Source organism: Embiotoca jacksoni, unplaced genomic scaffold (genome assembly GCF_022577435.1).
Source record: "Embiotoca jacksoni isolate LCO1_2020_lvr unplaced genomic scaffold, fEmbJac1.0.p SCAF_20, whole genome shotgun sequence".
NCBI lineage: Eukaryota > Metazoa > Chordata > Actinopteri > Embiotocidae > Embiotoca > Embiotoca jacksoni.
The window spans coordinates 7,021,177-7,034,110 of NW_027185341.1; the positions used below are offsets into that span (position 1 = coordinate 7,021,177).

Genomic DNA, 12,934 nt, shown 5'->3' on the forward strand with positions numbered 1-12,934 from the left:
ATTTAAAAAAAAACGTAAAACTTGCCTTCCTGCAAATAGCTTGCAGGTAACCAGGTGTTTTTTTATAGATAAATATTGCATGCTGTCACAGAGGGTCTGATGTTTCCAAATCAAACTTTACAAACGGGGCAGACAACTAACTTGTTTTTGCCTTCCAGGTGCAGCAGCAGCAGCAGCAGGACCCGAAAACACACCAGCGACTATCCTATACAGAATGTTTCAGAATTGGGCAGGAATGTCACGTCCGTCTGGTCGAAATCAAAAGTCGAAATCTTCATCAGCATCAGCCTGAGAATAGCCAGGAGCACTAGACTTTTCATAGATAAATATCAGCTGTGACCATGTGGGAATATGTTGTTTACAGACAGGCTGGGAAATAGTAAAAGCTAACGTTCAAAGTTACCTCAGTGAAGAATACTGAACCATCCCAGAGCTGATGTTTTTCACAGATTGCTTTAATTAGATTAAGACTATCTCATAGGGCAGCTGAGAATACATTAATGAATATATATCAGACATATTTCATTCTCTTTAAAGACTGATGGATGTCAGAAAACTCGCTCTGCTTCTGCTAACAACGTATCTGAAAGTCTCCAGTCAAGTACAGAAACATGCAGTGCACTACAAGTACCAGGATGACACTTTCCACTTTAAATGATCGCCATCTTGGCTCCGTAGAGGAAGGGGGCGGGGCCACTGACGTAAAGGATTTTCAAAGTACGGCATCTCAGCAAGCAGCAGCTGTACACAGAAGTGTTTCTTTTTCACTACTGCTGCCGGACACAAGAATCATTGTGTGTATTGAGAGTGTTAAATAAAGAGCAGAAAGTTGATTTCTGGGTAAAATAATTAAAGCTGCAGGTATTTTGGCAGGTGATGTATTCACATGCTGAGGTAATTTCCGGTCAGCGTGGAACGACAGTGTGCGTAAGAGTCCTAACAAGTAAGAGGACTTTTTGTTAGTGCACTAGGGGAAGTGTATCGTTTGGGACACAGCATGTGTCTATTATATGTGTCCTTTATGGTTGTTTTACATTGTTTTGACAAATGCCATTTACCACAACCAGAGACGAACATTGATTTTGCAGGTCACCACAAAACTCTCCCACCTGCTACACTGGGGTCAAAAACAAATCAATTCAGCCCGGGGCTCAGAAACAACAGCCGTATCTAACAATGCGACTCAGATTACACAGCAAGCCTATTGGGAATCCTGCATGACAGGAACAGCAGGACATTTTCATGGTTTCGGTCAGAAACAGTCTTTTATCATTTGACTGCTATGAATGATACATATATTTGACATTCACATAAAAGCTCCTTTCAGAGGAGCTTTCCTGCCTAATCAAAGTCATGTCGTGCCGGGCAGGTCACTCGGTGGAAATAGTGTGAGCGGCGCCAGGTTTAGCACTGCGGATCTGTCCGACCTCGACACATCACAAAGTAATAGAAGACTGAAACATCGGAGTAAATGCCTGATGTATCACAGACATGTTCATGGTTTAAACTGAACAACTTTTGAGCTATAACAAATTGGTAAATACCGGTACCAATACCTTGGTACTTTTTTTATATACATTTTAGGAAAACCATTTTAAGAAAAAGAAAATGACACATTTTGATACAAATCTTTAGTTTTTGATGCAGTTTAGAGTGGGAGAGTGTGACCAAGGTTGTTTTCTGTAGCTACCAATTGACAGGTGTCCTCAAAACGCTTCTCATACGAGGTATCTCTACAAGTTACCGATGTTCGCCTCACGTGTGGTTTTGGTAAACGCTAGCACGTTCTCCTGTTACAAGGTGCGATCAAAAAGACTGTGGCTGTGTCAACCAAAAACTGTACCTGATTTAAATATGGTCGCAACCTCCAACTGCAACACACCGAATCAAGCGCTCCTTTGAACGCTCCCTGGAAGCCCCATTTTGTAAGTGCGTCTTCACACAGAATTTTATCCACAGTCAAAACAGCCACCCTTCAGCTTGAACTTGATTTTTGGGAACAGAAAGAAGTCACAGGGAGCAAAACGCATCAAGCGAGCACGGTGGGGAGCTACAATTGCGTTGGGTGAGAAAATTGGGCAGGCATGTTGTTACGTTCGGAAAACCCAAAAGATGTTTGCATCAAATCTGTTCCCTCAGATGCCTCAAAACCTCACAGTAAAAGTCGGCGTTGGAAGTCTGACCCCGGGGGACGATGTCACCTGGCACGAGTAGAGCCATCGAGTCTATGCATGTGAAACGCTGTGGCTCAGTGACGCTGGCAAGACAAGAACATGTGTTTGTGCGGATGTAGCCTAAGTATCTTAATTTGGTAGCGAATGACAGGTCATTTTTCAATTCTTGAATGTATCGCAGCAAGCCGGTCGCCAAAATAAAAGCATGGACGTTCGGTACCCAGCCGCAGTCCACGGTTAATGTGGACTTAGAAGTTCTATGTTGTGGCGAGTGGAGAATACCTTTTTTGAAAATGTAACTACATACGGAAAAAACTGTGATGGGTCAGCTCGAGCGGTTCTAAAAAAAACACCTGTATGACAAGTTAAAAAACTTCTCAGTATGCGGATGCTTTTTGGTAACGCAGGTCAAAGCCATCTCGACAGCAACCTTTCTGCTTCCTGCTTTCACTGCTCTACAACAACTAAACAAACTGCATAATGTCCTCTGGTTAGACAAGGTGAAATAGAAGTTACCTGGAAATACCCAGTTCTAAAGCCAGCCATTGACAAACTATTAAATACCAATGAGCCATAAATAAGTTGATTGGGGAAGTGGTAAACATAGCGTGAAATCACAGCTTGTGTTTCCAAATAGTTTGCCGTTATCTGTAATTTGGGAAAGCCACTTCATACACTTTGAAATAAGTGCGGCATTTGCATGAGCCAGCGTGAGGCACCAGATGCTGTGAGATAACACCCGCGAGACCGCTGCTGTATCAATTGGTCAAAGTAAAAGAGGATGAGCGGCGTTAAATCTCATGCAATTGACATCTGTGAGTTCACATTACGTCCTCAAACATTAGCGGATAATTGGCAGTCACACTGGCTGATGCCAATAGCTTGTTTTTACCGTCCATATGGTCGGGTGTCCACAGGGAAACCTCTCTCCGCTGCCGTAGTGAGCGCTCGTTGTCGTAGTGTCTTCTCAAGCCTCAGAACTCGGCATGAATTTATTGCTCGATAAAGTTAAAAGTATATAAAAGTTTAGCAAAAAGAAATGTCCTTCAAACGGCGTTTCATCACAAAGCAACAGCAGGACGCTCACTTGGTGATTCCCCTAAACCCCCTTTGAGAGCTACTAGGTAAAATTACATTCATTGGCAAAGACTAACGAGAAAAACTTAAGCACGTGAAAAACTGTCGGACCAAACAACCTCTCCATTCTGATGGGAAGTTTCCTCAGTAATAATCCCATAGTTTCTGACACCTACTGCATTTTTTTTTTAAGGGTTTCAAGGGCGGGGTGTTTCCTTTCTGTGCTGTGGGTCTACCTGGCATCGCGTGAACGAGGTCGCCACACAGCACCATGAACCTCGGCCTCGGTCTGAGCTGGTTCACGGCCTCCACAGCCTGCTTGGTGAGCTCCACCTCCTCAGTCCACTCGTCCCCCCCGCCGTCGCAGTCGCCGTCCCTCCAGGCCTTCATCAGGCCGAGCTGGGGGTCTGCAGCTTGGATGAAGCAAAACGGTCCGCTCCACTCGCGCTCTGCATCTGGAACGAGACCAGATGACAACGGACATATGGTGGTTATCATACAATGCAATGAAGCTTCGTTTTTAGCTGCATTAGACAACTTTACATGTTGAGATGAGCCATACACTGCAGACAGAATCAATACTTCAGTAAATATAACAATAACAGTAATTAAACAAATATTGAAAATGTACTTATTTATTTATTGTACCATGTTGAATGGTTCCTTCGCATTTTTTGGGGGAACTATAAAAACGATATTAAGGTTTTTATGCAGTTTGATAAAAAAATATTGTTTATCATCAATTGATACCACCTTATGGTGTAACTATCAATCTGTAACGCTTGTGTACTCTATATGAAGAAACAACAATAACGGGATTTATGTGCATGCACAGCTTTTTAAACTTTTAATGGTATATGTATACAATTGGGTGCTTTTGCTCAAATGTTAACACTTTGGACATTTTCATTAGAAGCCAACCTTTGGATTTATCTGCTGGATATTAGGGCAGAATCAAAAAACTGTGACGTTTCAATATGTTTAAGTCACAGGATGCTTCCCACAAACACGAGGCATGTCGTAATAAGCGTAAACAACGTAAAAGCTTTAAGGTTTAGGTGTCACATCACAGCATGAGTCATTTAGTGGTGTAAGGCCTGCTCTGAAAGCTCCCTGCAGAAACCTCATCATATTCTTTCTTGGAATCGGCACGACGCTTGATTGGCTGAAAGCGCTGTGATCAGGATTTAGGACTGGGAATTGAAGATCAGGGGGAACGAGGAGGAGATGGAGGAAAGGGAGGAGGGGGAATGGCATGAGGTGGGGAGGGTGTTGTACATGCTCAATGAGTAACCATTGCTAAATAATTAACAAAGAGCTTCATTTTGGAGAATGACTGCCAGAGAACAAGTGTTTTACATAATCCTGATAGCACGCAACAGAAGGGCCCCACAATCTAATCACCCTCAAATGTTCATTAACAGGGCAAACAGCGCCCGTCTTCCTTTCCATGTAAAGAACAGAGGCAGACACTCAAGTGCGGCTTGTCCGATGATGATGACGAGGTACGACGCGGAGCACGCAAGTGAAAGCCCGGCAAAGTGATGTGGAAATGGGAGTCTGGACAGACGCCAAGAGCAGGTGTAAACAACAGCTTTCTGCTCCGCTCTCGTCGTTTCCGGAGGAGTGTGTGAAAGCTTCATCACTGTACTTATAACACTGCTGTCACATGTGGAGAGCCTGCATCTGCTCAAATCCCCTCGCTCACGCTGAGCGGGGGCCCGTGGCTGTTCAGCATGCGCGGCGTTTAACATGCTCTCCATGCATCTGTCTCCCAAATGAGTTTATGATAATTCTTTCCTCCAGAGAAACTTGAGCAAAGATAGGGAAAGAAAGCGCGACAAAGAGTGTCTCGCTCCTGGGAACGCGACCAATAAAAGCTTAACAATGATCCCCTCTGTGTAATTGTCATTTATGAAATCATGAGGGGAAGCATATTCTACTTTTTTGATTATCATCGTCATCTCTTCAGCCAAATTACTTGAGAATGCCTTCAGTCCAAACTAGCCTCCCCTTGATCTTAACTCGTGACTACGCAGTGGGGACTGACGGTGAATTTTGCTGCTAACAGTGAGGACTGCTAATGAATTTAGATTTTAACCGGCTGGCAGGATCAGCATAGTATAAAGTTAAGTTTCCTGCTGTGGCGTATGCCTTTTTTTTTTTTTTTTTTTTTATCTCAGCAGTCTATGACAGTCCATCAGCATTTACTTCGTCAGAGGACACAGACTAAAGCTGTTTTTAAACAGATCAAAAACTTTCATCAGAACTGTCTCGTAACTCTGCCTCAACTTAGAAGTATTTTCATCTTGAATTCATTACCTGACAATACTCAGTGAGCAGGTGAGACCGGCTGCTCTTCGCAAAGCAATGTATGCAGATCACATGGGCACTCCACTCACGTGTGCATACGCATTGGCATGCATCATGTGAATGTGCACATGCACCCGCATGCATGTCAGTCCTGCTCCTGATTTATAATCCACCTCCAACAACAGACACAATCTAGGAAACATTTCATGGAGCTCACACAAATCCTGCAAGTTTGATACTACACGGAGCAGACTTTGTAGTAAAACCTTTCTCTCTGGAGTCACATGTGTGACTGTTTCACAGACGAATAATAATAATAATAATAATAATAAAAAAAAAAAGAAAAGCTGCCAATGCTCTCATGACGGTGGATAAGAGGCAGCCGTCGTGTGTGGCTGCGTTGGAGGACTTCAAACATAAATCGCTCGGATTTCTCAGGTGGCAGATGGTGCACTTAAAACAAAAAAACTAATCATCATTTGAGATTAAGGGGGACGGAGGGGGGTTGTTGTTTTTTTTGCAGCAAATGATAAAAATGCTGAAGATTTCATCATCCTCCCCTGAGTTCCCTGATTCTAGCTGGTTTCCAGCAGGAGGTGCTAATAAGCAGAGCAGACAGGAGGGGTAGAAACTGATGAACACACAGCTGAGCGGTCTGTCTGCTTTGAAACCCTGAATATTTTAACTGCATGGATGAACCACACACTTTAATAGCAGTAAAACCTCTGAATCTAATTTACTGAACTTTTTGTTGCCACAGAGACAACACGCATGCTAAAACTGCCTGTTATAAACTTAGAAATGTGGTTAACTTTAACTATAAATTAAAAATGAGTTAAGAGGTTTGCGTGTAAAACACGAGTTTTAGAGTGAAGTTTGGTGTGATTCCACTCTGTGATTATTTCACAAAGTTACAACAAATGATGACATATGTCCAGGGTTGGGGGGGAGGGGGGGTGACCACTTACATGTAATGACACTACAAAACGAATTGTAAACAGTCACTGAGAATAAATGTACAATTAAACTACGGTTACTATTCAAAATGTTGTTTTACAAAGGATGTAGGAATATATTATTTTTAGTAAAAAAAAGGTCTCATGTAGAAGATAATATTCACGCTGCTTTGCATCTTTTCAGCTTCTGTCTACGTCCAGACAGGCTTCATTCATTTGGCAGTAGGAGCTTAAATTTTAATACTTGTGTTTGATTGATTCTCTTATTTAAATGTGTACTAACTTGTGACAAACAAATCAATGTTCATCGCTCTAAACAACCACACCAAGGCATTTGGCTGATAAGATATATATATATATATAAAGAGTCATAGTGATCTAGTGGCGATAAACAGTACACAGCCCTGTTGATAGTTGATCATGACCTGAATGTAGACTTGGTTTGAGCTTCTGGGGACATTTTTCCTCGACAGTAGTCATGTGATCAACTGATTGATTTGACAGAAGACATGTGATCAACTGATTGATTTGACAGAAGACATGTGATCAACTGATTGATTTGACAGAAGTCATGTGATCAACTGATTGATTTGATAGAAGACATGTGATCAACTGATTGATTTGACAGTAGTCATGTGATCAACTGATTGATTTGACAGAAGTCATGTGATCAACTGATTGATGTGATTTCAAATCAAAACATTTCAATTTGAATTCGAGTTATATTGAATCACTTTTAATACAACGTGATCAATATTTTCATTTCAAAAGTTACCTCCCCGACACTTCCTATGTCACTTATTATTTGAGCAGCACTTTGAAAAGCACCAAACAAACTGTGTTTACTTCCGGATGTGACTCATCGCTATAACAACAGCGCCAGCTGATCATTTTGTAAACACAAACTAGCAGGCTAGCCGCCTCGCCTGGCAACGCGCGCAGTGTATTAAAACAAACCTCCAAACAGCCGCCGAGTGACACGTTTCTGGTTTTAAACCGCAGTCAGCAGCAACAACTAGTTGAGCAGCTGCCAAGTCGGAGAGCTTTTAGCTCCTGCGTTAGCGAGCCGGCGAGGCTAAAGAAGCTTAAAGGCAACCGGTTACCTTCAGTCAGTCCGCTGAATGTCCGGTGCTTCGCCCTGAGGAAGATATCCTCACTCTCAGCCATAACATTCACTGTTTAAAAACACAGCTGTCCGAGCAAAGCTGTTGCGTGACTCTCTCTCTCTCGCTCTCTCTCTCTCTCTCTCTCGGGGTTGTTGTGTCGCTGCTGTGTCGCTCCAGTCGTCCCTGCTCGGGCTGACGACTCTCGGTGATCGACTACTCAGCCTGCCAATGGAATCTGGTGGTGCTCGGTGATCGACTACTCAGCCTGCCAATGGAATCTGGTGGTGCTCGGTGATCGACTACTCAGCCTGCCAATGGAATCTGGTGGTGGCTTTCACAGCGGCGGCCCCCCAGTGTGACTCCGACACGCAGGCTTCCCTAAAACACACAGCAAGGGCCCACTCCAACAGGTTACACCCAGAATAACAAACTAGGGACAGACATCACAGTTTTAGTTACATGCGTTTCCTGAATAATTAACAATTACATTTTTTAAGCACACAATAATTGGATAGACATGCTATTAAAAACTGTTTATAATCATGACCAAACATATGCAGCTCCCGAGAATAAATTTACAGTACAGTCCACGTCATCCTGCTTGTTGTTGTCACCCACAGCTTCTTGTTAACACAGAGAAGGACCTTGGACAGAGACTGAAGCCTTTCAGCAACATGGACAGAGGTCATCATACCTCCATCCTCTTTATGGTCTATACTGTTTATCTGGCTTTGTAATATTTCAGGGGGGACTAGTTGTGGGTTTCCAATGCTCCCAGACAGTTTAAAGTACCTCACAGACTGTTTTGCAATCACAAGATTAATCATCACATGTTTAGTATGATTTGGAGGTGAAACTAGGTGTTTAATTTTTAGAATTTTTCACTGCAGTTCAGCTCAAGTAAAAAAAAAAAACGTTTTAATTCATGGCTCTAGTTTGATAAAAAAACAACTGCATTTGAAGAACTTCAGACGTTGAATGATTATAAAACTTCTATAAAATGTGTGGGAGGTAACGATTTAAAGTTTCTGTTGGAGACAGTTAAAAATGTGTTCCATCCATTTTCTGCATCTTACACAGGGTCGGATTGCCTCAGGGGAAGAGCCAGACTAAGAGGGATTCAAAGCACCCTGATGGAAGGCACCCATCACAGCTGGGTTACCAGGCCTTGGCCAATGAGGCCCAGTCTGGCACAGCCTGAAAAACCAACATGGAGCCTCCATCCTGTGGGCGCACCACCTGCAACGGTAAACTTATGGGTGGGATTCTTTGCAAGCCAGGCGGTAGGCCGGTGCCCGGGCGTGCACAGTGTTGTGTTTGCCACAGATTATCACTGCTTTTGAAGGATTCATTTTAGGAGAAAAAAAATGTTCCAATCGGAGCCTGTATTATCAATATCTGGCAGAATATTACTTGTCTTATTATGTGGTTATTGTTGTTGTTGTTGTCATGATATATTTAAATTGGCATTAATACCTGAGAGCCTATACTGTTTGGTAGCTCCCTGGGACATAAAGGCATTTTGTTCTGGGAATCACGTCTTTGGTGAGGGGCTCTTCTTTAAAAAATGTGTCCCCTGTTCTTAGAAGCTCTGCCAGCCGCTGCCTATTGTAACACATTAAGCTACTTGTGATTTCAGGATTTCTCAAACAATGACAACCTACGACTGGAAATGCACAAAGTGGTAAAAAAAAGAAAAAAAGAGGGGGGCTCCCACGTCTTTCCTCGCAAAAACAGAATAGTGATGTGCGTATTTCGGGGCTTTTATCATTCACAATAAAGGCTCTCTCGTTGTCCTCAGCCCTCGCAGTCTCACTCCCTCCCCCTGTTTTCCTCCTCCTCTCCTTTTGCGCACCAGGCTCTCCCACCCTCGGCTCCTCTATTCGCTCACATCCTCGGTGCGGCTTGTGTCTCTGCCTACTCCCGTGCGTAAGAGCGCACCGATGGCTATGTAAAGTGATGCACTCCTGACAACGCGAAATCTAAGCCCGCAAAAGCCTCTCTAGAAGCACGTATGCTATCTATGAGCAGCAGAGAGCGCGCGTTGGAGAACAGTCACTTAAAGTCTAGTTCAGTCTGCGGAGCTTTTTATGCGATTCTGCGCGGGTTCTTTTGGATGATGATATGTTAGTAAAGATGTTCATCAGCGCGGATGACGGTGCGTTGCTATTCGGATGTATGTTTCTGGACTTTTCAGCATATCATGACCGCGCGCCCTTTTTCCTCTCTCCAAGTCTTTTCGTTTCCGCGTGAAGTTGAACGGAGGAGAAAGCATCATGAGAGGGAAATACTTTCTCCTCGGCTTCTTGTTGCTCAAACTTATGGCTCTCGTGTGCAAGGCTGACGGGGAGCCCGGACTGCTTGGAGGATTCGTAATGATCGCCACCTCCAACGGCTCCCGGGAGGAGGAGAGCGTGTCCGAGGAGACCCCGCACACGGAGGACAAATGCCGGGGTTACTATGACGTTATGGGCCAGTGGGACCCACCGTTCATCTGCAAAACGGGCAATTATCTGTACTGCTGCGGCACCTGTGGCTTCCGCTTCTGCTGCTCCTACAGGCACTCGCGGCTGGACCAGAGCACCTGTAAAAACTACGACACTCCGGTGTGGATGAAGACCGGGCAGACTCCCTACAAAAAAAAGAACAAGCTGCACGACAGCACCAAAGACAAGACGAACTTAATTGTTTACATCATATGTGGCGTAGTGGCCATTATGGCTCTTGTGGGGATTTTCACCAAACTGGGGCTGGAAAAGGCGCACCGACCGCAGAGAGAGAACATGTCCAGGTGAGTCTCCCTGCTTCTCTGCCTGCCTCTCTCGGTGCGCTTGTTTACAAAGAGACTTGCAGTATAGTAGCCTACGCACGCACTGATCTGGACCGCGCAACGCGTCCTTCTTCTCTTCCTTTGGCTCTGTGCACATCAGAAGTATATCATGAGAATAAAACAACAACACAAATATTCTGCCACTTCCTTTTAAAGCATTAAACCTGTTATATTTCACACACTGGCTGCGGTTACCGGGCAACCACATCAACTTAATGCCATCTTTATGAACAGGAGTGGATGCTGCATGCTCTTCCCACTCCAGTCTAGCTATCCATTGTGGTGTAGCATAACATTACGTGAGCTACTCTTCTCTCATCTGGCGGGGGCGGTTTCTTTCACTGTAGAGTAAGGCAGCATTGCGCTCCATTGTGCTGGTTGGAGATCAGTGAAATGCTTTTCTCCAGTCTGATTTATGCGCTATGATTGCAGAAAAAAAACAAAAAAAAAAACAGGACAAATGAAAGCAAATCATGGAGGAATTTTCTTTTTTTTTTTGTTACAGTCGGCTGCACCTCATAGTTTCCATGAAAACGACTGGTGCAGCTCAACTGTATAATTCCATTAGCCATGTTGTGCACAGTTCCTCCATATCAGCACCACCTTGCATCAATCACAATCCTTTTTTTCCTTTTTCTTTCTATCTGACAGGGCCGTTGCCAGCGTGCTGCAGGGCGGGTGTCCAGGTGAGCAGTATCGGGGGGAGGAGGCCCTTGGGATGCATTCACAGCACTTTGTTTCCAGGGCCACAAACCTCCGTGAGTTAAATTTTTTTTCCACTTTTTCTAGAAGTTTTTGGACAGCTTAGTTCTGGCTGTTGTGAATTGTGTGCATAACTTAGGGCAGCATACAGAAGTGTGGGTGGGGTGTGTGTCAGCAAAAAAAAAAAGCTGCTTATTTGAAAGCGAGTCTGTCCAGGTTGGCTTTGAGAGGCCTCCATGAGGTCCTTTCAGAGTGACGTAAGTGATGTTTGGGGATCAGCTGGACTCAAATGCGTTAAACCAGAAAACTCTGGTATCATAAGAAAATCCTCAAAGATATAGTATGAGTGCAGGGAGAAAACACACACACATTCCCGTGGGCTTGTTCCTTTTTTGTTTCAAATGACAGCTATGGGTTTTGTTTTATCGGGCACTGGCCAGATATCCATCCATTTCATAACGCACTAGAAAGAGAAGATCTGCCTGCCTTTTCAAATGCAGCCGTTATTCACCGTTTTATTTTGGTTCATGCCCACATGATATAATGAGAGGGAGAGAAAGAGGAAAGTGGGAGTGTGTGTGTGTGAGTCGGCGAGGAAGTGGTGGTGGTGGTGGTGGTGGTGATGGTAGTGTGTAGGGGGTTTGGGGTGGTGGTGGTGGTGGTGAGGGTGGGATAATACAAAGCGTATGAATGCCATCTATTTCTGCTTTGTCCCGTGGGCTGCTACAGTACCGGGCTTCTTTTTGTTTCCAACACCGAAAATCAAAAAGATGAAACACACAAATATGTGCAGACCCGAAGTGTATACAGCACATGCGCATACGGTATGATACACACACAGGGAAACAAGTCAGTACGTTCACATTCCCTCTACGTTGCATCACCAGCCTGTATTTCTGGTGCCAAAAACAAAAAGCCAATCTGTGCTGATATTCACCATAAACGATGTGTTTGAGACTCAGAGGGCTGTCTCGCCTCATTTCAGATGTTCCTATCAAGGTGTACATGAATGGCATCTTGTAGCATTCAAAGTGACTGCAGCTGAAATTCACACACATCAGAAAAACAGCCTCTTGCCTTTTGGAGGGCATTTCATCACTTTGGTCAATAGCAAAAAGAAAAAAAAATGATCTCACCAAAGTTTCTTTGTCTAATAATGAGTTCGAAAGTTATACTTTGATGAAAAGTGAACATATTTTATAGCTGGATGAGATCATCTCCATACAGAGCCAGCAAAAAGTTTGACCACACAAGATGCCATCAAAAAGTTCAGAGGCTGTTCTTATTACGTACAAACTGAGCGCAGCACAGTAATGTACACTGAGCAGGGGGACTCTTGAGTAAGTATTCCAAGTTATGTCACTTGATCAACACCTGCACCTGATTTACACACACTTTTGTGACCACTAGTACGTGCACATTTGTGATTTCACCATCGAACTGAAACTTTGTGTCAAACTCGGGATATTGGCTTCAAAAAGCTTACAGCAATTGGAGCAATGAGCCGGGTGAGGTGTTTTAAGTGACATTCATATTCCAAAATGGGCAGAACATCACTGTCTAAGACTAAAAACGATGCGTCAAGAGTACAACCAGGTTTTTCTTTGACATTCGCGAGGTTGTGCACTAAGAATTCGTCCCCCAGCGAGAGCCTGTCAACGCCGAGTTCACCTTTGACGTTCTGAGATATCTGAGGGAAAACATTCGCTGTAAACACTTTGGTTCTCCAACATGACAACACGCCCACTCTTCTCATCCATAACAACACAATCATTG

At 43.9% G+C, this 12,934-nt stretch overlaps 2 protein-coding genes across 3 annotated transcripts in view; one reads left to right on the plus strand and one right to left on the minus strand.

The window, feature by feature from the left end:
- The window catches only part of cpped1 (calcineurin-like phosphoesterase domain containing 1), a 37,220-nt gene extending 29,422 nt beyond the window's left edge, over positions 1-7,798 (minus strand). For both annotated transcript variants that reach the window (XM_069156021.1, XM_069156020.1), the window contains exons 1-2: positions 7,624-7,798; positions 3,488-3,706 (exon numbers count right to left, since the gene is read on the minus strand). In XM_069156021.1, the coding sequence (XP_069012122.1) occupies positions 3,488-3,706; positions 7,624-7,687 (283 nt within the window). In that variant the 5' untranslated portion in view covers positions 7,688-7,798. The remainder of the gene's footprint in view (positions 1-3,487; positions 3,707-7,623) is intronic.
- Positions 7,799-9,511: 1,713 nt separating this feature from the next.
- shisa9a (shisa family member 9a) overlaps positions 9,512-12,934 on the plus strand; it is a 58,437-nt gene continuing 55,014 nt past the window's right edge. The window contains exons 1-2 of the mRNA XM_069156019.1: positions 9,512-10,417; positions 11,108-11,214. Of these exons, the coding sequence (XP_069012120.1) occupies positions 9,903-10,417; positions 11,108-11,214 (622 nt within the window). The 5' untranslated portion in view covers positions 9,512-9,902. The remainder of the gene's footprint in view (positions 10,418-11,107; positions 11,215-12,934) is intronic.